Source organism: Chiloscyllium punctatum, chromosome 41, assembly GCF_047496795.1.
Source record: "Chiloscyllium punctatum isolate Juve2018m chromosome 41, sChiPun1.3, whole genome shotgun sequence".
NCBI lineage: Eukaryota > Metazoa > Chordata > Chondrichthyes > Orectolobiformes > Hemiscylliidae > Chiloscyllium > Chiloscyllium punctatum.
Window position 1 is genome coordinate 64,108,324 of NC_092779.1, and position 23,268 is coordinate 64,131,591.

The following is a 23,268-nucleotide window of genomic DNA, read 5'->3' on the forward strand; positions in this document are numbered from 1 at the left end:
TGCAGGGAGATCAAACTGAGGTATTCAAGATGATAAAAGGTGTGGATAAAATAGACATGGAGTGGATGCTTCCTCTTGTGGGGCATTGTAGGATGAAAGGTCATTGCCTTCAGATAAGGGGTAGCAAATTTACAACAGAGTTGAGGAGAAACTACTTCTCCCAAAGGGTTGTGAATCTGTGGAATTCACTCCCCCAAAGTGCGGTGGATGCTGGTACAGTGAGTAAATTTAAGGAGCAGTTAGACAGATTTTTAATTGGCAATGGTTTGAAGGGATATGGGGAGAAGGCAGGAAAATGGGGGTGAGGAGTATATTAGCCCTGATCGAATGGCCAAATTCTGCTCCTATATCTTATGAACTTGTGCTACCTTATTTCCCAAGAGAAGGTCAAGTTTTGCTCCTCGAGTAGGTACATCTACATTTTGATAAAGAAAATTTTCTTAAACACATTTAACAAATTCCATTCCATCCAAGCTCTTAATACTATGGCAGTCAAAGTCTATGTTTGGAAAGTTAAACTCCTCTACTATTACAACCTTATTATTCTTACAGATATTGGAGATGGCCATACATATTTACTCCTCTGTTTCCCGCTGATTATTAGGGGCCTATAGTTCAATCCTATCAAGGGGATTATCCCCTTATTTCTGAGTTCCACCCATATAAAAATCAGTTAAAAAAAAGTAATATTTAAAAATGAACATTCTGGTCATACTGGAGCACTGAGGTATACAGACCAAGTCACACCAGTACTTGTCATTTACAAGTTTGACTTTTTTCCCTCTTTGGGTGGGTGAAGAATAAGAGGCAAGCGGGGAAGAATTGAAGAAGAGGAAGATGTTGTTGTTAAAACCTTTTTTTTTCAAAAAAGAAAGCTGTTAGACTTCCTAAATGACATCATTCTGTATGCTTTAGAATAGGACTTCCCTAGCTGTGGGTCACGAGCATCCCCACCCCCAATTGGATTTGAGAGACAAAATTTGGAGATTGTGACTCAGAGGCAGCAATGGCTTCAGGGAAGCACAGTCAGATTTCTGGCAGCGTCAATGTACTTTCAATCTTTAATCCTTTGGTGACAGATGCACCGTTCTAATGCATGGGCACTGGTCCAATTTAGGAAGTACGGTAGACTATTTGCATAAAACAACGTCCTCAAGAGAGAGAAGTGACCAGGTGATCTCTTATACTGATGTTAGTTGAGGGATAAATATTGACTAGGACTTTCAACAGAAATTGTGCAGTGGATTCAATTCTGTCCGTTTGAGAGAGTAGAGGTTTAATATCTCATCCAGTAACTCCAACAACTGCTGAAATCTCTGAAGTGGAACTTAAATGTCAGATTCCGAGGCAAGACTGCTACCACCAAAGCATGTATCTTGATGACGTACTTCATGACATCTAATCCTTCTTCCAATCTGCTCTGTTAATCTCAAAACAGCTGTCACTGAGTTGAGCAGGGATCAGAATTCTGTTGCTGTTCAAACAGATTATTGGAATATTTCCGAACTGAACTGGGTTATGATCATGGCTACCACCCTACAGAAAGAATTAAAATGTCTACAGCAGTAGCAAACGACTGGTATGCAATATGCTCCTATTATTGCTGGTAAAACAGTATACTTGACACATTTCTTTTAAAACGGAACTGTACTCAGATTACACACCCAAGTATTCTTCACATAGGTTTTGCAACACAAAAAGCCACTTACTATATATTAGCCAATGCATTGCTTTTGAATTATAAGTCATTGACATGTCAGAAACAATGCACCCAGCAAGCTCATACAAACAACAATTGGAGAAATGACCAAATAATTTTGAAAGACTGCATCGAATTTACGACAGTAGTGTGAAGCAATTCATCTTAGCAGGAAGAACCAAGAAAGACTATTTTTAAAATTTTAATCTGAACAGAGAAACCTAGAGGTGTGAGAAATCTTTGAAGGTGGCAGTACAAGTTAAGGCAACTGTTAAAAATTAATATGCAGCTCTTGGCCTTTTATGTAGAGGCAGAGTACTAAAAAAAAAGTTATCCTAAATTTTAACAAGACGTCAGTGAGGCCTCAGTTGGAGTAATGTGGCCAATTCTAAGCACTGCACGTTAGGAAGGATATCACAGTTTGACAGAGATGACAGTAGAGAATTACTTTAAGGTACAAGGCATGAAAGTCATCAATAATGCAATGAGACAAGATAAGTTGAAGTAGTCATCTTAAGTGATTATAGGGGAGCAAAGAAAAGGGAGGATTTACAAGAGGTTTTCCAAAATCATTTAGAGATTTGGTCCAGTAAATAAGGAGAAGCTTCTACAAAGGAAGAAGGCTTAGTAACCAAAAGAAAGGAACCAAAGGAGACGTTAGGGCAAAACATTAATCCAATAAATTATGATTTTTTCTTATTTATTTAATGTGTATGTGACCTGGGGAAATCTTTCAGATGGTGGTGTTCCTAAATATCTGCTGCTTCCAGAGGTCACAGGTTTGGAAGATGCTGTGAAGGGAGCTTTGGTGAGATATAACATCATATCTTGCAAATACACACACTGCTGTCATTGCACGTTGGCAAAGGGAGTGAATACTGGTGGATCGGGTGCCAACCAAATCGGCTGCCTTAGCCCGGAATGCACTGCCTGAAAGGGTAGTGGAAGCACAGTGGATATCAACTTTCAAAACAGAATTCAGTAGAAAGGGGAGAAAACTGCAAGACTATGGAGAAACAGCAGGATAGCTGAATGAACAGGATGGCGCTGGCAAAGAGGCACCCAGAGGACTGAGTTACCTTCCTTTGTGCTGCCTCATTAAAATAAATTGCTTTTGCTTTCTTGAAAGGTTGCTTTAAATATAATTGCTAGCCACAATACCAGAAAATGCCCCTGAGCACTTGAGCAGGGGGCAGCCTGAATGTTGGGTTAAATGCCCCTTGCAGAAAGGAGCAAGGAGCATTCAATAATACAGCACTTCTAAACATTCCCCACTGATAGCCTCGTACAGATTTAACCAGGAAGAACCGAACTGAGAAACAAGCATGCTTGGCATTACCCCAAAAGTTAAATTCAAAAGTTCTACATATGCCAATATGTCAGGCAGTTCCAGTTACTGCAAAGTAATCACTTCTCAGCAGGCTGGGATCTTCCCAGTGCTGGGTAGATCAGCCCAGGCCAGCAATGTACTGTCATTATTGCCCTGGAAGACAACCAAGTAGCTTTCCAATGCCCATGCAAGTTGGCAACTTGGTACGAAATGCTCTATACATGAGCTGTTTATAGTTAGTGCCAAAGGCTCCATGAATCAGCAGCAGAAAGATTTCACTCCTGACAATAGCATAATCACTTACAGTGCCAGTTTGTCACCAAAAATAGCCTGATTGTTAGCAACAGTTCTACTGTAAAAGGATGGGAGAACTAACTAATGTATTATTACAGTTTTAAAGAAGAGTAACACCTCAATGCTAATTTTAGCCAAAAGAAGGACATTATGCAAAATGAATCTATATCTAGCTGGAATTTAAGTATAGAATGGTGAAAACCTTGTATTTTGTGCAATAAAATGGAAGGCTTCTTACGAAAGCACCATAAATATTTGCTCCAAATTAATGCCACACAAATCAGACATTGGTGGTAAAATTGTTAGAACATTATGCACTGAAAATGAAAATTAACTGATACGACAGTGGGCAGCCCATAGTTTTCCAACTCACTATCAATTCTATGTTACACGCTTTTGGAGGTGAAGCAGGTGCTCACTAAATTGCCTGCCTTTAAGTTAATGGCCTATTAAGTGGATTAAAAAAACCAGGATCTCAAACTGCCTCCACTGTCATAATATAGAGTTACAGAGTCAGAGATGTACAGCATGGAAGCAAACCCTTCAGTCCAACTCGATGCTGACCAGATATCCTAACCTAATCTAGTCCCATTTGACAGCACTTGGCCCATATCTATCTAAAGCCTTCCTATTTACATACCCATCCAGATTCCTTTCAAATGTTGTAATTGTACCAGCCTCCACCACATCCTCTAGCTGTTCATTCCATACACACATCACCCTCTACGTGAAAAAGTTGCCCATTAGGTCCCATTTATATCTTTCTGTTCTCACCCTAAACTTTCAGTTCTGGACTACCCCACCCTAGGAAAAAGACTTTTTATATTTACCCTATCCATGCCCCTCATGATTTTATAAACCTCTATAAGGTCACCCCTCAGCCTCCAACATTCCAGGGAAAAGAGCCCCAGCCTATTCAACCTCTCCCTATAGCTCAAATCCTGCAACCCTGGCAACACCCTTGTAATTCTTTTCTGAACCCTTTCAAATTTCACAACATCACTCCGAAAGGAGGGAGACCAGAATTGCACATAGTAGTCCAAAAGTGGCCTAACCAATGTCCTGTACAGCTACAACATGACCTCCCAACTCCTATACTCAATACTCTGATCAATAAAAAAAATACCAAATGCCTTCTTCACTATCCTATCTACCTGTGACTCCACTTTCAAGAAACGATGAACCTGCACTCCAAAGTCTCTTTGTTCAGCAACACTCCCTAGGACCTTACCATTAAGTGTATTAGTCCTTCCTGGATTCCAAACTACAGCATCTCACATATATCTAAATTAAATTCAATCAGCCACTCCTTGGCCCATTGGCCCATCTGATCAAGGTCCCATTGTACTCCGAAGTAACCTTCATCGCTGTCCACGAGACCTCTAATTTCGGTGTTATCTGCAAACTTACTAACTATATCCCCTATGTTCACATCCAAATCATTTATATAAATGACGAAAAGCAGGGGACCCAGCACCAATCCTTGTGGCAGGTCACTGGTCACAGGTCACAGGCCTCCAGTCTTAATGGCAACCCTCCACCACCACCGTCTGTCTTCTGTACTGGATAGCAGAAGGTGGGCAAGAATGCAAATGTGGTTTCTTTGTCACAGTCAAAACATTTAGCACATTGAAGGGCATCCTCCAAAATCATCCCCACCCAATTACTGCCTCCCCAAAACCCACCAGTCCAACCCCCTCCTTTGTGTATTGAACTCTCCCCACCCAAAAAGGCCTGGATTATCAGAGTTAGGGATCCATTCTGTTTTCTTCACAGAGACGGTATGCAATGCCAACAATGGTTATTATTCACTTCTGGTGTTGCTGAGACTTCTAGTTGTTGGTTAATCTTAAGGGCTACGAATTCCTTCCACTAAGAGAGGGGTTAACTTGGCAGGGTTACTGGCCGAGTAGGCATTTTGAAATATTTTCTAATCAACCTGTTCAGAAATATCACTGCATGCCTCTACAAGCAGGTGAGACTTGAATCCGGCCTTCTGGCCCAGAGGTAAGAGCACTGCTGATTGACCCAAGTCGCCATTTTTAAAGTTGGTTTGTGATCAACACTTCTTCTGGGCATGCAGGCAACAACCCCCCATCCACGTAAAACCCAGTCCATAGGGAAGTATAATTGGCAGTTTCTATGTAGCAACTTCCCACAAAATTGCTAATTAATTTGTGACCTGGCATTGGTTAAAAAAGGACTGTTTGCCAGAAAACTGGTAACTTGTCTGTCAACTTTGAGGAATGCCAAAGGATATTTTACATTTACTTCAACAGGTAGACTGGAACTTCAATGAAGCCTCATTTGAAAAATGGGATCAGTAACGATATAGCATTCCTCCCTCAGTAACGCACTGAAAGTCAGCCTGGATTACGTACTCAAGTTTGTAGTCAGGTACGTGAGTGGCCAAAATCTTAGCGTTTATCTAGAATCAGACACAAAAGTAATGTAACTCCCCCTCTCTAACCAATATCTGGGATTGCAGTTATAACAGGGCAACAAGCCATCAATTGGAATAGGACATCTGTGTAAGGTATTATTGAGCTCAAAAAACTGATAGTTTAAAAACAACATTATGCTAGTCAGGAAATCTTATTCCAGTAGCTCACCCATACTTACTGTATGTTGGGTCAAGTCAGCTTTGAGACAAAATATTTTTTCCCCTCATAGTTGCTGATTCTTTTCCCTATTTAACATTGGTTCACCAGCTCCATTTGATCTAAATTTGCATTAGTGTCTGCAAGCTGTGAGGTCAGATGGTTGGGGAAGGGGGGTGGGAGGTGGTGATGATAAGAGGCAAGCCCCCTCAAATCCTCCTGGATAAACACAGGTTGGGCACAGATCTCTATGTCACGATAATGTAGCAGGAACTTTGGTGACTTTTCCATTTCCTTACAAAATGGAATGGAGAAACAATTCTCATTTAGGCTGCAATCAACATGTAGAGTATACACACTGCACTGAACCTGCAATGTTCCAGTTCAGCCAGTTAATGCAAAGACTCAAGAAAATAACAGGGACCCGGAGAAATAATTCTGCATGCCTAATGAGACGTTCCTGAAAAATGGAAGTTCATTTCAGGATAGGATGAGTTCGCGGAGTCCAGGTTGAAGAAAGAAGAGGATATGCTGGAAATCTTGAAAAACATGAAGACAGACAAGTCCCCTGGGCCAGACAGGAGATACCCAAGGTTTCCATGAGAAGTGAGGGAAGAGATTGCTGCGCCTTAGGCAATGATCTTTGTGCCCTCACTGTGCACTGGAGTAGTACCAGATGATTGGAAGCTGGCAAATATTATTCCCTTGTTAAAGAAAGGGAATAAAGGATAACCCTAGGAATTTCAGGCTAGTTAGTCTTACGTCGGTGGTGGGCAAATTATTGGAGGATTCTGAGAGGCAGGATTTATGATTATTTGGGAAAGCATAGTTCGATTAGAGATAGTCAACATGGCTTTGTGAGGGGTAGGTCATGCCTCACAAGGCTTATCGAATTCTTTGAGGATGTGACAAAACACATTGAAGAAGGTAGAGCAGTGGATGTGGTGTACATGGCTTTTAGCAAGGCATTTGATAAGGTTCCCCATAGTAGGCTCATTCAGAAAGTAAGGCGGCACAGCATGCAGGGAAATTTGGCTGTCTGGATACAAAATTGGTTGGCCCATAGAAGACAGAGGGCAGTAGTAGATGGAAATTATTCAGCCTGGAGCTCAGTGAACAGTGGTGTTCCGCAGAGATCTGCTCTGGGACCTCTGCTCTTTGCGACTTTTATAAATGAGTTGGAAGGGTGGGTTAGTAAGTTTTCAATGACACGAAACTCGAAGTGGTAGAGTGTGGAGGGCTATTGTTAGTTGCAATGGGACATTGACAGGATGCAGAACTGGGTTGAGTGTAGCAGATGGAGTTCAACCTGGAAAAGCGCGAAGTGATTCATTTTGGAAGGTCGAATTTAAATGCAGATCACTGGGTTAAAGGCAGGATTCTTGGCAGTGTAGAGGAACAGAGAGATCTTGGGTCCACGTCCATAGATTCCTCAAAGTTGCCACCCAAGTTGATAGGGTTGTTAAGAGGGCATATGGTGTGTTGGCTTTCATTAGCAGGGGGGTGCCAGTTTAAGAGCCACGACGTTATGCTGCAGCTCTATAAAGCCCTGTTCAGACTATACTTGGAATATTATGTTTAGTTCTGGTTGCCTCATTATAGGAACAATGTGGAAGCTTTAGAGAAGGTACAGAGAAAATTTACCAGGATGATGGCTGCACTGGAGGGCATGACTTATGAAGAAAGGTTGAGGGAACTAGGGTGAAAAAGGATAAGAGGTGACTTTATAGAGGTATATAAGAAGATGAGAGACATAGAGTGGATAGCCAGAGATGTTTTTCCAGGGCGGAGGTGGCTATCATGGGGGGCATAATTTTCAGGTGATTGGAGGAAGGTTTAGGGGAGAGGTAGGTAGGTTCTTTACACAGAGACTGGTGGGTGCATGGATGGTACCTCTTCAACCACCTCACAAACCCTTTTAAAATCTGAAAGTTTGGGTCTTATGGTGCAGTAGTGGTGTCCCTACTTCTAATCCAGAAGATCCGGTTCAAGTTCCACCCACCCTGAAGGTGTTTCACAGAACAGATCAATAAACTAATTAAATTCTAAAACTTCTGAATCCCAAGATTTCCCTGCTCCTTTAAAGTAGGATTTTCGAGACAGGAACAGGGATGGTGATGGGAATAAAGCAAAAAGACAACAGAAAGAAACATCTATGAGAAATATGGGGGCTAGGAGAAAATTCTAGAACAAGTCCACCGATTTGAAGATTTGGATATGAACTTAGAAGATATAGTTAGTGAGTTTACAGATGACACCAAAATTGAAGATGTAATGGACAGTAAAGGAGGTTACCTCAGGAATACAACAGGATCTTGATCAGATAGGCTAATGGGCTGAGGAGTGACAGTTGGAGTTTAATTTAGATAAATATGAGGTGCTGCATTTTGGAAAGGCAAATCAGAGCAGAATTTATGCACTTAATGGCAAGGCCCTGGGCCCTTGTTGGTGAACAAAGAGTCCTTGGAGTGCAGGTTCATAGTTCCTGGAAAGTGGAGTCACAGTAGATAGGACAGTGCAGAAGGCATTTGGTATGCTTTCCTTTATCGGACAGAGCATTTAGTATAGGAATTGGGAGGTCATGTTGAGGCTGTACAGGACATTGGTTAGGCAACTTTTGGAATATTATTTGCAATTCTAGGCTCCCTCCTATCGAAATGATGTTGTGAAACTTGAAAGGGTTCAGAAAAGATTTGCAAGGATGTTGCCAGGGTTGCAGGATTTGAGCTATAGGGAGAGGCTGAATAGGTTGGGGCTATTTCCCCAAGAGTGTCGGAGGCTGAGGGGTGACCTTAGAGGTTTATAAAATCATGAGGGGCATGGGCAGGATAAAAAGGTATTTTTCCTGGGTTGGGTGAGTCCAGAACTAGAGGGCATAGGTTTAGGGTGAGAGGGGAACGATATAAAAGGACCTCAGGGGCAACATTTTCACACAGAGCATGTATGGAATGATCTGCCAGAAAAAGTGATGGAGACTGATACAATTGCAACATTTAAAAGGCATTTGGATGGCTATATGAATAGGAAGGGTTTAAGAGGGATTTGTGTGAAGTGCAGTCAAATGGGACTAGATTAGGTTAAGATATCTAGTCAGCATACAAATTAGACCGAAGGATCTGTTTCCATGCTGCACATCTCTACGACTGCATGACTTGCACAGCTACCTTGGCTCCACTTGCTCCCACCCCCCATTCGCTTCTTGTGGGGAATTTATTCTGTCCTCCTACTTGTTCAGTGACCCTCGCATCTATTGTGATGTTGCAATGTGAAATACCACTGCTTCTGATATGTCGTCGTCATCTTTATAGTTCAACCAAGGAATCCCAACACCACCACCACCTGTCCTCCCAATCTACATGGCCCATGGCAACAGATTCTCAACCACATTTATTTCATTTCTTACACTTCTCACTCATTCCCAACCTTCCAGAGCCACAATATCCACCAGACAGTACATCCCCCACTATCTCCATCATCTCCAGACTCACGTTACCAATCACACCCACAGCTGATTTCTTCAAATATACCTAAAGGGGGCATCTCCCTCTGCACCCCATTGGACATTTCTCAATTATCTCCCAGACTCTCACCCCTTCCCAGAGCGTCTTCCTATGCTAGTTTCCCACTTCAAACACCTCTTCCAAATAACTTATTTATATTCTATATTTACTGACCACGATGTGATCTTCTCTTCACTAGGGAGACTAAACCCAGATTGGGTGTTCCTCCAACACGTACATTTTGACAAAGGAATAGAAGAGTTGATTATATAAATTGAGAAAGACTGCAGAAAACTGCAGCACCAAGGGATTTGGTTAACCCTGTGCATGAATCTCAAAAAGCTAACATCTAAAGTTCAGCGGGTAATAGGGATAACAAATAGCCTGTTGGCTTTTAATTCAATGAGAATGGAAAGTCAAAATATAAAAAAGGTCTTGCTAAAACTATACAAGGCATTAGTCAAACCATGCCTGGAATTTTGAGAACAGTTTTGGTCCATCATCTAATAAAAGATATACAGGGCGACCCCCATATTCAAGAAATTGTTTTCCATAGTTTGTTACCTACACAGATTACCTCGTCCCGAATATATTACAGGAAACCAGGGACCAGGAGGTTGCAGGGAAGATAATTTTCCCATTGAAATGAATGGGTTCGCTCCCCTAATCGTGGTTTTGGGCTTCCATGGTAGGTCCTGGAATGTATCACCCACGGGAACAGGGGAACCTCTGTACTGGCATTGGAGGCAATCAAGAGAAGGTTCACTAGATTGATAAGGGATATGGAGAATTTTCTTATGAGGAGAGGTTGAGTGGGTTGGGCTTGTATTTACTGGAGTTTAAAAGAATGAGATGCAACCTTACTGAAACAGAGGTTTCTTAATGGCTTCAACAGGATAGATAGGTACCGTTTGGCTCGTCGTGAGGGACAGTCTAGGACCAGAAGCCATAATCACAGCATAAGAAGTCACCCATTTAAGACAGAGAGGAGGATAATTTTTTTTTCTCTTAGAGGTTAGTGAATTTGTGAAATTCCTAACTGCAGAGTGCTGCTGAGGCTGAATTGTTGAAATATATTCAAGACTGAGTTGTTAGATTTATTTAAAGGCTGAAATAGATCAGTTTTAAAATCAATAAGGGAATCAAGGGTTATGGATACAAGGCAGGAAAGTGGAATTGAAGATGATCAGATCAGTTGTGATCTAATTGAATGGGGGAAGAGATTTGATGGGCAGAATGGCCTACTTCTAGTTCTACACTTTCTAATCTTTCTTATATATCCCCTTTGGCTCACTTGTACTGCTTTCAATTTAGTATAAAAAAGTATCCGCTGCTCATTACACAGACTTCTGTACGTGGGGGACGGGGCGACAAAATATGCAATAATATCTTAAGTGCTTCACTGTTAGTTGAGCACTTCTGAAATGTATTCACTTGTTTTAAAGTCCATTTAGTGGTTGCATTTCAAGAAACAAAAATTACAATCTTTTCCATCACAGCTTACAACTGTTTTTGAACAATTTGAGTCTTAGTCCCAATATCTTATCTAGAAATCCATTATTAGTACCATCATTCATGACATCAGTCCTAAATTGGCCCGTTGTCAGTTTGCGCATTTCCATAATTTATCACATTGGTGCTTTGCATTTCTCGTTCTGACTGTCATTCAATTCTAAAAATATTTCATACCACTTAGCCTACACTACCCTTGGTACAATCTGGATGCAATGACAGATGCTCTTCCCACTGTCTTTGCTTTAAATTATATTTAGATTTTACAACAAGTGACATAGAGGCACACAGTGTTAAAACTAGTGAGTTATAAATGATATTTCAAAGAAATAACAGCATTATCTTGAAGTTATTATACAAATGACAACCTGCACACTCACTTCACTGTCCACAGGTCACAACAATTCGCAACTTAAAACCACATCTGCACTGAGTAATGATAGAGCAAATGAAAAACATTTCCTTTTCTGCTACCCAGCATCAATAATCTTAAGTCAGAATCTTCTGTTGTATTCTGCTCCAGCGCTCTCTCACCACTCAAAATCTCACCTGAATTTCTAGCACCTGGCCAATTGATGCTATCTTCTTTATTCTTATGAACTTTACACATTTTGGCTTATCCTATAACTTCCTTGACATTTAATTTAACTTACATTGCTTTAGTACAATTCAGGCCAACCTGAAAACTGACAAATGAAGGATACCCATTTATTCACAAAAGACCTATCCTATTGTGGTAATGTCTGGATTATGTTCTAATGTACACTAAAGTTCATGCCTTAAAAAAAAGTGTACATTAAAGTTTTGTTACACTAATCTTTTACATTTCCTGGGTATAACAGCTCAACATTTACTCGAAAAAGAATTCTAGTGATGTGTGCCATAAATTGCCCCTATCATGTGCTACAATTATACTTGTGGCATAATTTTGTGAAATGTGAATTGATAACAGCAATGGTTAGACCAATGTGGCTCCTGGATTCTTGGTGAAAGACAGGTAAATTTAAGGGCAGAGAAGCAGAGCAAGTGACAGAGAAAACTGGGGGGATTTGTCAAATCGTGTAAGAGAAATACTGAGAGGGAAAGAATAATTGGTTTAAGGAAAAGGTAGAGAAAAGGAAGAAACATTGAAGATTTTTTAAAAAAACTATTTACAGGCCTGAGATTCCACAATTGTTCCCTTTTTAATTTTCAGGTTGAGTGATATGTTAGGATTATAAATCAACCCAAGAGAGGTCAGTCCTAAGTTTCTGTGAAAAGTTTAATATATGTAAATGTAACTACTCCAGCAATTTCTTCCTACCGAAAGGATTTGACAGCTAATGGCTGATTGGTACAAAGATGGCACTATAAATGGCGACTCATTTGAGTACATGTGATAATAAAGCTAATAGCTAATGGTAATTCAATTCTTTAGTAATTTGTGGTGATTGGCAGTTCTTTTCGTTATCACAAGTGCTTGGATTTTTCATACATTAATGATGTTGCATATCTTAAACTCTCAATTTTTATTAAGTTTGAGGATTCGGTCAAGAAGCAGAAGTTCAGAGATCTTCTAACTAGGTGGTATCTCCTATCATTCTATGATTCCTGATTTTGATCTGGAAATCTGCTGCAGACATTTTGACACAAGGCTGAAATATATAAACCATTTCCATTTTTTTCCCCCACAACTTCTGAAGTCTTTAAGCTTGCTTCTGCCAAACGCAGAAGACTGGGGGACAAAGAAGTTGACAGACTTGAACAGCTGTCCTGTGCATAAAATCCTAACTCTGCCTGAAGCTGTAGCTAACGATGACTTAAACTTTAAAATTCTCATTGTCGTGTTCAAATCCCCCAGTTGCCACCATAACCCTCTCCTCCATTTCTTTGTAACGTCAAACCCCACAACTCTCTGCAAATGCCGTTGTACACAACTTATGCCCCTTTGAGTGACAGGCAATTGTGGCTTGACCCATCCAACCTTAAACACTGAATTCCATTCCTAGAACTCTTCCATATCCTAATTTAAATATCTCTTTGATCATGCTTTTAAATCACCTAAAAATGTATTTGGCTCAGTCTTAACTTTAGTTTAATATCATTCCAGACTGTTTTAGAACACTGAATGCACGATGGAAGTGCAAGTTGCTGAATCATTCAAAAGACGCCATCAAAAAGTTATACTTATTATCATTGTCTGTCATCTCCCGAGTTCTCTGGGTCATCAATTATTAGAAGGAGTAAGCTAATCAGTCATTCTAACCTACTCAGCCATTCCACAAGATCATAGAATCGCTACAGTGTGGAAGGAGGCCATTCGGCCCATCAGGTCCACACCAACCCTCCGAAGAGCATTCCACCCTGACCCACACCCCTACCCTGTAACCCTGCAATGCCTGTGGTTAATCAACCTGACCTACACATCCCAATACTGTGGCAATTTTACCACGGCTAATCCACCTAACCTGCACATCTTTGGACTGCAGGAGGAAACCGGAGCACCCGGAGGAAACCTAAGCAGACACGAAAAGAATGGTTATTTGCAGTTTGCACAGTCACTCCAGGGTGGAATCGAACCCAGGTCCCTAGCGCTGAGAGGCAGCAGTGCTAACCATTGAGCCATTGTGCCCCCCATGGGGTTGTAGCCCAATAACCACTGGCTTCCTTGATATAAATCTGAAACATGTTGTGATAGATTTACAAAGAATCCAGCAACTCTCCTCTACCTTAAACAAGTGTCATTTTATTTATACAAAGCTTTAGTCAGGAAGTTGAAAATGTCTTTGCAAACACAGTCTTAACTTGGAGGGATTATAGTTAAGCCTGATTCTATTCTCTCCAGATAGACAGGAAATAACCCCACAAACACATGCACTCAACCTTTATTAATAGCAGTAATTTATTACCAATGAGAAATCTGAGCCATGGCAGAGATTTTGACTTCCTTACCTAAGGATTTTGAAGAAGTCAGTTACAGCACTGACATTGCTGACACCCACACAGCTGACACCAGCGAGATCAAAATGTAGAGCATAGATCAGGTCAGGAAGCTTCTGATACTGTGCCACTTAATGTCTGTAGAATATGGAGAACTGATCCTTAAGACTTCAGGATAGCTCCTTATGTCTATTACTAATGAGGAATATATTAAATACTGAAATACAGGTACAGTGTCTCAAACCCATTATCCAAGGACCGGAATTTTCCAAAAACTAGATAGTGTGCTCCAAAAGAAAAACTAAGTGCAAGGCCATAGAGACAGAGATAGAATCAGCAAGAAGTGTGCACACACAGGAACTAAGTCCATTGCAATGCTTTAATATCTGCCTCCCCCCGTCCCTTCCCATTTCCAGACGTCAATCTGCTTCTCCCACTGGCAGGAACACTCGACTGCGACATTCCCAACTGCTTTCAGGAAAGAGAATCAGAAAATCAGCCATCTGTCTCTCTGTCCTCAGGAAGACTGTGTGAAGGAGTTCATTGGTAATCCAAAATCTGGGAAATCTGAAATCTGGCACAGTTTCAGTCCCAAGGCTGCTGGATTTGGCAAACTGTCCCCTGTAGTTAAAAAGTATATTAATGTGTGCTGATAATGACAACATCTTGTTTTAAAACAGATAACATCCACAGGGTAAAAGCAGAATCGAAATGCTAATCTGATCCTGTTAGAGGATGAATTTAGAAGATTAAATAATTAATTGTAAATAGGATTCTTCCTTTCCCCTTATCGGATTTCTACGTCAAGAAAATCAGAAAGTCCCTGACAGTTTTATGTGCACTTACTCATGAACACTTCATGCATCTACAATGAATGACTAATATCTGCATGTGGATGAATGAAATATTAGTTGAGAACTAAATACTTCATGAACTAAATGACATACGAAAGGAAATGACAAATGTATGAAAAGAGGACGAGGACTAATCAAGGAATGAGGAGTCTGTATGTACCTGTGTATATAATGGACTGAGACAAACTCTGGTCTCCCTGACAGTCCAAAGCTTTACACTTTGTAAGAGAACCATTAACTGTCCAATAACAGTTTAAAATGCCACACCAATAACGAAGAGGACCATTAGCTTTAATTGGGTCACTGAAGTTCAGTGGGTGTGTGTGTAGATGTGTACAGATTTTAATCAGGCTTGCTTTTGCATAGCAGCTTGGAATGCTATTAAACACTACCATCCTTATAGCTTCTATGGTCTGAAGGCAAGTATTGTTTGAATATCAAGCTACTTCAAGGGGACATGTAGTCAAACTGACATTTTCAGGTAATTGGCTTCCTACCCTGAGAACACCCCCCACTGCAACATTTATTACAATCTATAATTGAGAATCTCTATATCCTACTGCGGGGAGGCTACACTGGTTTCAAATCAACAAATGCTCCAATTTAAAGGAACAAACTAAAATGAAAGCACAGTAGTGTCTACTTCTACCACTGCTTTAAAACTCACAAGCCCCAGAACATCAAAGCTGGTTCTGAAATAAAAGGAACCAAGTTTGTGTGGTGAAAACAGACCAGTGAAAAGTTCCTTTGCTTGCCCAGGAATATACACAAACATGCATCAGAGCAGACATTACATTGACCAAGTTTAACTCCACAGTAAAGAAAGAATCTGAGGTCCTAATCATTCGAAGGAAACTTCCAAACCCTTCTGCACCGATTCCAAATACTCTAGTTAGTCAACAATAGCCCAAAGGTATGAAATTACCACACTGTTTATCACACTTGGATTCCATACAACAAATTTTGAATGCCACAATCTTTTGTTTGCAATTAAATACAAAACCCAGACCACATTTAATTTTGTGCCATAAGATTTACATGCAATGAGTTATGAAATACATTGTGATACTGCTTATAGGATGGTACTGATGTAAGCATCTATTTAATGACACGACAGTGATTTCAAAATTGTCAATCAACCTAACAGCATTGTCATGATACTCAAGTCGCATTGTACTGGCCATCAGCAAATTATCGCCAGCACAAAAAAACACCCATTAAAATACTTAAGTTTGATTAAACAGAACTTGAAATAAAAGCCATTATGCTAAGGGAACCTCTATTTTCCATGTCTCCAGCCCAATACTGGTGTTGTTTGCATGGCCAAGATTGACTAAGTTTTGGTTTTATTAGATGTAAAATACTTTATGGTGTCCTGACTTTGTGAAATGCAGTTTTGAAATACAAACTTTTCTTTTTAGAGGTCCCCTTAATATTTATGCACCTATACCACATGAAGGAGGCTCTAGTTAATACAAGTAGTTGCAAGTACATCATTTCTCAAATGATCTGAGTTAAACAAACATGTATGCACCTAAGCTGGGTGTTACATTGACGAGAACACTCTGTCCCATTCCTCACAAAACTGTTCTCTCAGATCAAGAGGACTTTGAAGACTTTGTTGAGTCGCAAGACCTCCTATTCCCAAGGAAACCAGTGCAGTTCTATAAAAACAGAGGTCACACGAGGGAAATCAGTGAAGGACAGTCAGAACTAACTAATCTCCTTTAACTCATTGTTAGCTGTAAGATGCATTCAGGGATGCTCAGACAATACGCATGTCTGTAATGAGCCCAAAGGGGTCATCAGGTAAACATAAATCACTTCAGCTTTATTCCCATTATCTGTCGGTTTACTTGATACTGGCAAAAGAGTCACTGGTTGTCCATAAAAGTCCCATCATCCAGTATCTGTCACACACATTTATTGACCTATTCCTTAAGATTGTACAACGCTCAAAGGCAACAGTTTTATTTTTAAAATAAGCACCTTTACCTTTTCTAGAGCTTCACGATCAATAATTTCTTGGACAGCCAATAACTTGATGCTGGAAAACAGGAAAAATCAAAACCTCAGTCAGTTAAATTCTTTCAGCCAGCACAAGTCTTGAATATGTACAACATTTATTTAGGCATTTTTAAGGCTCCTAAGGTTTATCGTGCCACCCAACATGCAATCCCTGGGGGGAAAAAAAAGGAGAATTGTGGAAATAATCCCCCGAGGAATACCCAGACTCCTTTACATACTATTTTAAAAATTGCTCCAAACATTGTCATCATTAGAAAGGTTGCACCAAAAAGCAGACCGGAAGCATTGTTATTAAATTTGCCTCATTGCAAGTACGACCTTAGAACACAATCGTACAGTACAGCAACAGGCCCTTCAGCCCATTGTTTCTGTGCCGACCATGATGCTATTCTAAACTAATCCTGTCTGCCTGTACATGGTCCATGTCCCTCTATTGTCTGCCTGTTTATGTGTCTATCTAAATGCCTCAAACTTTACTACTGTATCAGCTTTTCCCACCTCCCCAGCAGTCCGTTCAAGGCACCTACTAGACTGTGCAAGAAAAATTCCTCACGCATCACCTTTAAACTTTCCTCCTCTCACCTACTTTGATATTTTCACCCTGGGAAAGATACCTCAACTAACCACCCTGTCCATGCCCCTTATAAGTTTATACACTACTATTAGATCACCCCTCAACCACTAACACTCCAGTGAAAACAATCTAAGTTGGTCCAACCTCTCCTTATAGCTAACACACTCCAATCCAGGCAATATGCTGGCAAACCTCTTCTGCACCCGCTCCAAAGCCTTCAAGTCCTTCCTGTAGTTTCTTGCCCAATGTGGCCTGACCACAGTTTTGTACACTAGCAACGTGACATGCCAACTTTTATACTCAATGCCTCCATCTTATGCCTTATTTACCACCTTATCCATTTGTGTTGCCACTTTTGGAGAGCTATGGACTTGTACCCTAAGAGCCTACTGTATATCTGTATATGACCTTCAGATCTTCAGCACGGAGAGCATTTTTACTTTCGTAAGCTGCATCGGAAACATATTCTAAACAGAAGAAAACAGAGGACCTTGACAGTTACAAAACTGAAGATTATGTTAGACAGAATAAGGAAAATGATCCAAAATTTGATTCACTGCCAATCATGTAAACTGTGGGTGCTTTGGAATGTAACACCAACATGGTGTAAAAGAAAATTGAAGCACAAAAGGACCAACATTCACATTTCCTGCAGGGCCTTTTGAATAATAAATCAGCAGTGGGAATCTGGTTGATTTGCCCTTATGTCAGGGTGCTGGGTCAGTGGCTAAACATTTGCTCCAGGAGAGTCAGAAGTATGGACATCTGATTGGGTCTCAGCTCCATAATACCATAAAGACCAAGGCTGCAAAATTCAATAACACCTAAAAACAAGTGCAAAGGACCATTTTGCATGATTAGTCCTTGTTTGCTGCTTCTGATGTGCAAAACTACATGACTAGCATGACTTAAAGCCAGTCAGCACCTCTTTAGGGAATTGCTGATTCAAGCAGGTACTGGAACATTCTACAGCTGTCAAAGAGTAGTACAACATGGCAGACAATATGGCTAAAAAATTCTCCAGTTTTGTACTTGAAGCCTTGATGCGGAGGTGGAAAGGAGGAGAAATGTTATCTATGAATAAAAGTCAGAGGGTCCCTCAAGACTAACTTTCTGCAGGCAATTAGACAACCAGAAGTCAATGCAGGAGTCTCAGTCTGAGGAACATTAACCACGATTCATACTCACATCCATTGCTTCATCCCACCCTCACACAGTAACGATGCTCCAAGCCACACCTCACAGCTTGTACAAACTGTCAGGTGCATTATTTCAACACTGCACCAATACAATGACATACTTCTTTCCTTCTTGAAAAACACCTTGGTACATAATCAGATATATACAGCAGTGCTCATCAGCAGAGGATGCATTCTTATCCTGTTACAGGAAACATTGCTCACCATTAGTGAATTAGCCATGATTGAGAGCATGACCAGTGGGCCTGAAATAATTGAAGATGGCAGTACCCATATAGCTAACTCTTCTCCAAGTATACCCCATCCCCTGTTCCACAGTTCTTACCTGATTTATTAGGCTGCAGGTCTCATTTTCCCCTTTCCTTTCACTACAACCCTACATTGTAGGCGGCATGATGAGTTTAGATTCCAGCCTCGGGCGACTGTGTGTGGAGTTTGCACGTTCTCCATGTATCTGCTCGGGTTTCCTTCTGGTGCTCTGGTTCCCACCACAGTCCATAGATGTGCAGGTTAGGTGGATTGGCCTTTCTAAATTGCCCATTGTGTCCAGTGATATGCAGGCTATGTGGATTAGCCATAAGAAATGCAGACTTACAGAGACAGTGTCGGGGATTGGTCTAGGAGGGATGCTTTTCAGAGGATTGGTGTGGACTCGATGGGCTGAATGGCCTGCTTCCATAACGTATGGATCCTATGATTTGAGCCTTTCTCACTCCTGACATTCAATTGCAACCCTTGACAAGCAGTGATGGCAGGATGGGAGGTGGAAGAGGAGGAAATCAATGAGGAGGAAATCAATGATGAGGAAGAAATGTGGTCATTCATTTTCACACTGATAACTACCAGCTCTGATACAACTCTGCATTTAGAGGTTAGCCTAAAGGTGAATCTGCATGTGGTGAGACACTAATCTTGGACCCAGGTCAGGGAGCAAGATTGCAGAGGTGTTAGCACACTGGAGGTAGAGGTCATTTATTCATTCTCGAATAGTAAAATGTGGAACAGATGGTAAGTCAGGAATTTGGTTCCATTGACAGGTATCACAATTAGATGAATTAATCGTGGTCAGCCTAGTTAAGAGGGGTATTGTTGGTTTCCTTGTCCTTCCCTCATCAGCTCTTGCCAAGGCCGGGGACCTCACAATGGTGAGGTGATGCATACATCTTAGTTTTTGATTCCACACTCTATGGAGGAGTAAATGGCTCCTTCAGAGTGGCCCAGGCAGTGGAAATGTAAAATGGTTTGTTCGATCTCGTTGTGTGGGGCAATATGGTCTCCATGGTACACAGGCTGCCCATGACACCCAGTAGCCATTCTGTGGCTTGTGGTGATGGATCAAACTGATGTTGAGTAAATGCATTGTTGCTGCTGCCCAGATTGCAGGCATTGGCTTTATGATCTATGTGGTAAAAACAATGACTGCAGATGCTGGAAACCAGATTCTGGATTAGTGGTGCTGGAAGAGCACAGCAATTCAGGAAGCTGCTTTATGATATATGTGATCACACACCAGTTAAATATTGAGCAGGGTGAAATCCCTTTTGGTTGCAGTGCACCTCAGAGCTGAGATATGATATCTGCAAAATGATTTGCGTGCACCTGCATGGTGGAGCCTGCACAAGCCTAGAATAGTCAGGAAGCTGCCAGTTCATTCAGCCGGCTTCTTTCCGGCAAGAGAGGATGAATGTATTCAGCTCGCTTTGATTATAGACATTCAGTGATCTTTAAATGATGCAACTGGTAAAAAGGGAGCTGTTGCAAACATTGGCTGCCCAATCCAACAAGTTTCCAGTCAGCGTCAAAGAGATGTACAGCATGAAAACAGACCCTTCGGTCAAACCCATCCACGCCGACCAGATATCCCAACCCAATCTGTCCCACCTGCCAGCACGTGGCCCTTATCCCTCCAAACCCTTCCTATTCATATACCCATCCAGATGCCTTTTAAAAGTTGCAATTGTACCAGCCTCCACCACTTCCTCTGGCAGTTCATTCCATACACATACCGCCCTCTGCATGAAAAGTTGCCCCTTAGGTCTCTTTTATATCTTTCCCCTCTCACCCTAAATCTATGCCCTCTAGTTCTGGACACCCTCACCCCAGAGAATGTCCACTTTCCCCAGCTCAGAGACTGCATTTCTGGCTGTGGATATAGACATTTGACACAGTCACTGATGAACAGTTAAATTGCACTCTGATCGTCTGAACATGATCCTATTGTGAACCCTTCCCCTCGTTTCCAGCCTCTTGTCTTACTCTGTGACACCTCTCTTCATTCTCCTAATGATGCTGTGGTCCAAGGGAACATGTATCACTATAATCACGTCAGGGAGCAAGTGGTTTGTGCAGAATCTTTGAAATCCAGACAAAATCAATGAAGAGGGATTAGGGGGCCTCAGGGATGGGGAAGGAAGATGGGAACATGGTTCTGGTGACTAGGTGGGGTCAGTCACATCTTGAGGCAACATTCCAATGTACTCAAAAATCCCCAAAAGGAGGCACCAACACACTTTGCGTTCCCGTCTTTTCACCCAGGATGGTGACAATGTGAGCTGGCCAACACACCTGTTATTGTGACAGGGACAGAAGCAGACCATTAATTGGCCAGTTGAGGACTTCAATGTGTCCAAGGTTGGGCTGCTGACTGATGCCATAGCTCCCACCAGTTTGGGGTTGTACACATAGGTGGTAGGCCACATGCTCCCCCCACCAACCCTATATTTGTAAATACAGCTGTCAAGTGGGCCCAAAATTTACCCCCACTGACATCAAACCGATGTTGTATGCCATTTTATGTCATCATCTGCTTAATCCTGATGGACGTTCCCTGGGCCTACAACAAAATATTGCTCAGCACAGCCAGCATAAGAAACTTTTTGCAGATAAAATGGTACAAGTAGTTAACCTGGGACCACGGAATCAAATTTGCAGCCTAAGTATCCCAGGACGGCCCTGTGTTCTGAACTAAGGAGCTTGACAGTGCTAACTTTATTGCTAACCTTTCTAATAAATATGATCAGCTTCTTGCAAAGTTTTGCTTCACCGGATGCTGATTACGTGTTGCGTATGATTTACCAGCTTTAAGACTGGAGCTCTCTTGTAAATTAACACAATGATTTTTTTTCTGGGACAAAAGAAAATCTCGTTTTGTTCACTGCACAGTGCCAGTTGGCAAAGTCTTCAACTCATTATTGGTTTTCTTTGCACATAGTTCAATTTAGCAATTTGAGGGAGTCTTAAATATTTACACTAATTTGGTGAAAATATAAACTAATGCATGCTCAGAATCTTCCAATGAAATGTTGCCCAATATGCTTGCTCCATATAGAAGATTGAAAGGATTGCAAGCCAAAGAATAATACTGTATAGATGGCCTGGCAATTGACATTACCATAAAAAGAAAAAATGATTTACAACTCCTTCACACAATAGATTTACGAAAACAATAGCAATCCAAAGACGATTATTTTCATGCTGCATTTGTTGCTATCAAAATTATAGGTGGTACATTCATTGCCCATTAATGAGAATTTGACAAATACTTTAAGTAAATTCAAATGCTGGGATTGTATGTGTGCCCTGCTCCTCATCCCTCATCCCTCATACCCTGTTCACTGACATTATCCTCACTGTTCATTGTGCCAGGGATCGAGAAGCCAAGGTGGTGAATAGACAAAGTGTGAGACAGACTGACAGAGTGAGCGAGCAAGACAGACAGAAAGGGAGCGAACGAGCAAGACAGACAGGAGGGCTGTCTCAAGTGGCATTACCAGAGAGGAGGCAAGCAGAGAATGAGTGACAAGAGAGGTGCTGAATAGGTGAGCAGGGTGCATCAAGTAGGAGAGTGGATGCCAACCAGAACCAGTGAGCAGGCGAGTGAGGGTAGTGAGAGTTCCTCGGGCATCAGTGGTACCACAGGCAGGCAAGGGCTGATTTGGCACATACTTCCAATTTCAGGTGTATATTCGTGTCAGTGTGGTGGCAGGAGATACACTGTTTATTTGAACAAATGACTTTAGATAAACAGTACACTGTAAAGTTTGTCTGTTGCCTTTCATCAAGGGAGCTTCAAGGAATTTACCAGACATTAAAAAATTATTCACTAATAGGGGAAAATAACTTCAAAGTTCAGCCAGAATTACAGGAAGTACTTGAGTCAAGGAGGTTAAATGACTTACCAATGAGACTGGACTTCATTTTTTGACAGTTGTAACTACTTCCTTTCTGAAAACTCAGACGGAATGTTCTCTCATTTGGGAGAGGAATGAACTGGGAACTTGCTCCTTTATATAATAAGGACGGCTCAAATTAAATTGCAAACACTAGAATACTGCAGAAATTGGATTGTTTTCTTCCAAGAGGAATCAGATTATTTCAAATAATCTGAATAAATAAGGAAACAGTTTCATCATACTTGCTGGAACCATTCTATATTCTGTCTCTCCCAACCCTACCCTATCCATACGGTCTATATGGAAACAACTACAATTATACCAACGGGTTGTTGGCCAATAACATTAAAACAAACTGCTCTGTCAAAGGCAAAATTTGTTTCATTTTCCCCTGTGCCAACATATGGAATGTCAAGCTAAGAGCTGATGCCACAGCTGAAAAAAAAACAAAACCAAAAAAGGTTCCCAAAAGCTAATGGACTGAAATGTTAAAGTGGGGACAAGGGGAGGGATGTTGAGAGGAGACAAAAAGGAAGAGGGGAGGAGAGGAGATTAAAAAGAAAAAACGTTTATGAATCCATTCATGT

The 23,268-nt window shown here is 41.2% G+C and overlaps 1 protein-coding gene and 1 long non-coding RNA gene across 8 annotated transcripts in view; both read right to left on the reverse strand.

Moving 5' to 3' along the window:
• The window catches only part of LOC140465092 (uncharacterized), a 959,861-nt gene that overhangs the window by 341,760 nt on the left and 594,833 nt on the right, over window positions 1-23,268 (reverse strand). The window lies entirely within an intron of this gene.
• LOC140465087 (endonuclease/exonuclease/phosphatase family domain-containing protein 1-like) overlaps window positions 1-23,268 on the reverse strand; it is a 155,161-nt gene that overhangs the window by 53,750 nt on the left and 78,143 nt on the right. For all 7 annotated transcript variants that reach the window (XM_072560953.1, XM_072560946.1, XM_072560947.1 and 4 more), the window contains one exon: window positions 16,704-16,755. In XM_072560953.1, the coding sequence (XP_072417054.1) occupies window positions 16,704-16,755 (52 nt within the window). The remainder of the gene's footprint in view (window positions 1-16,703; window positions 16,756-23,268) is intronic.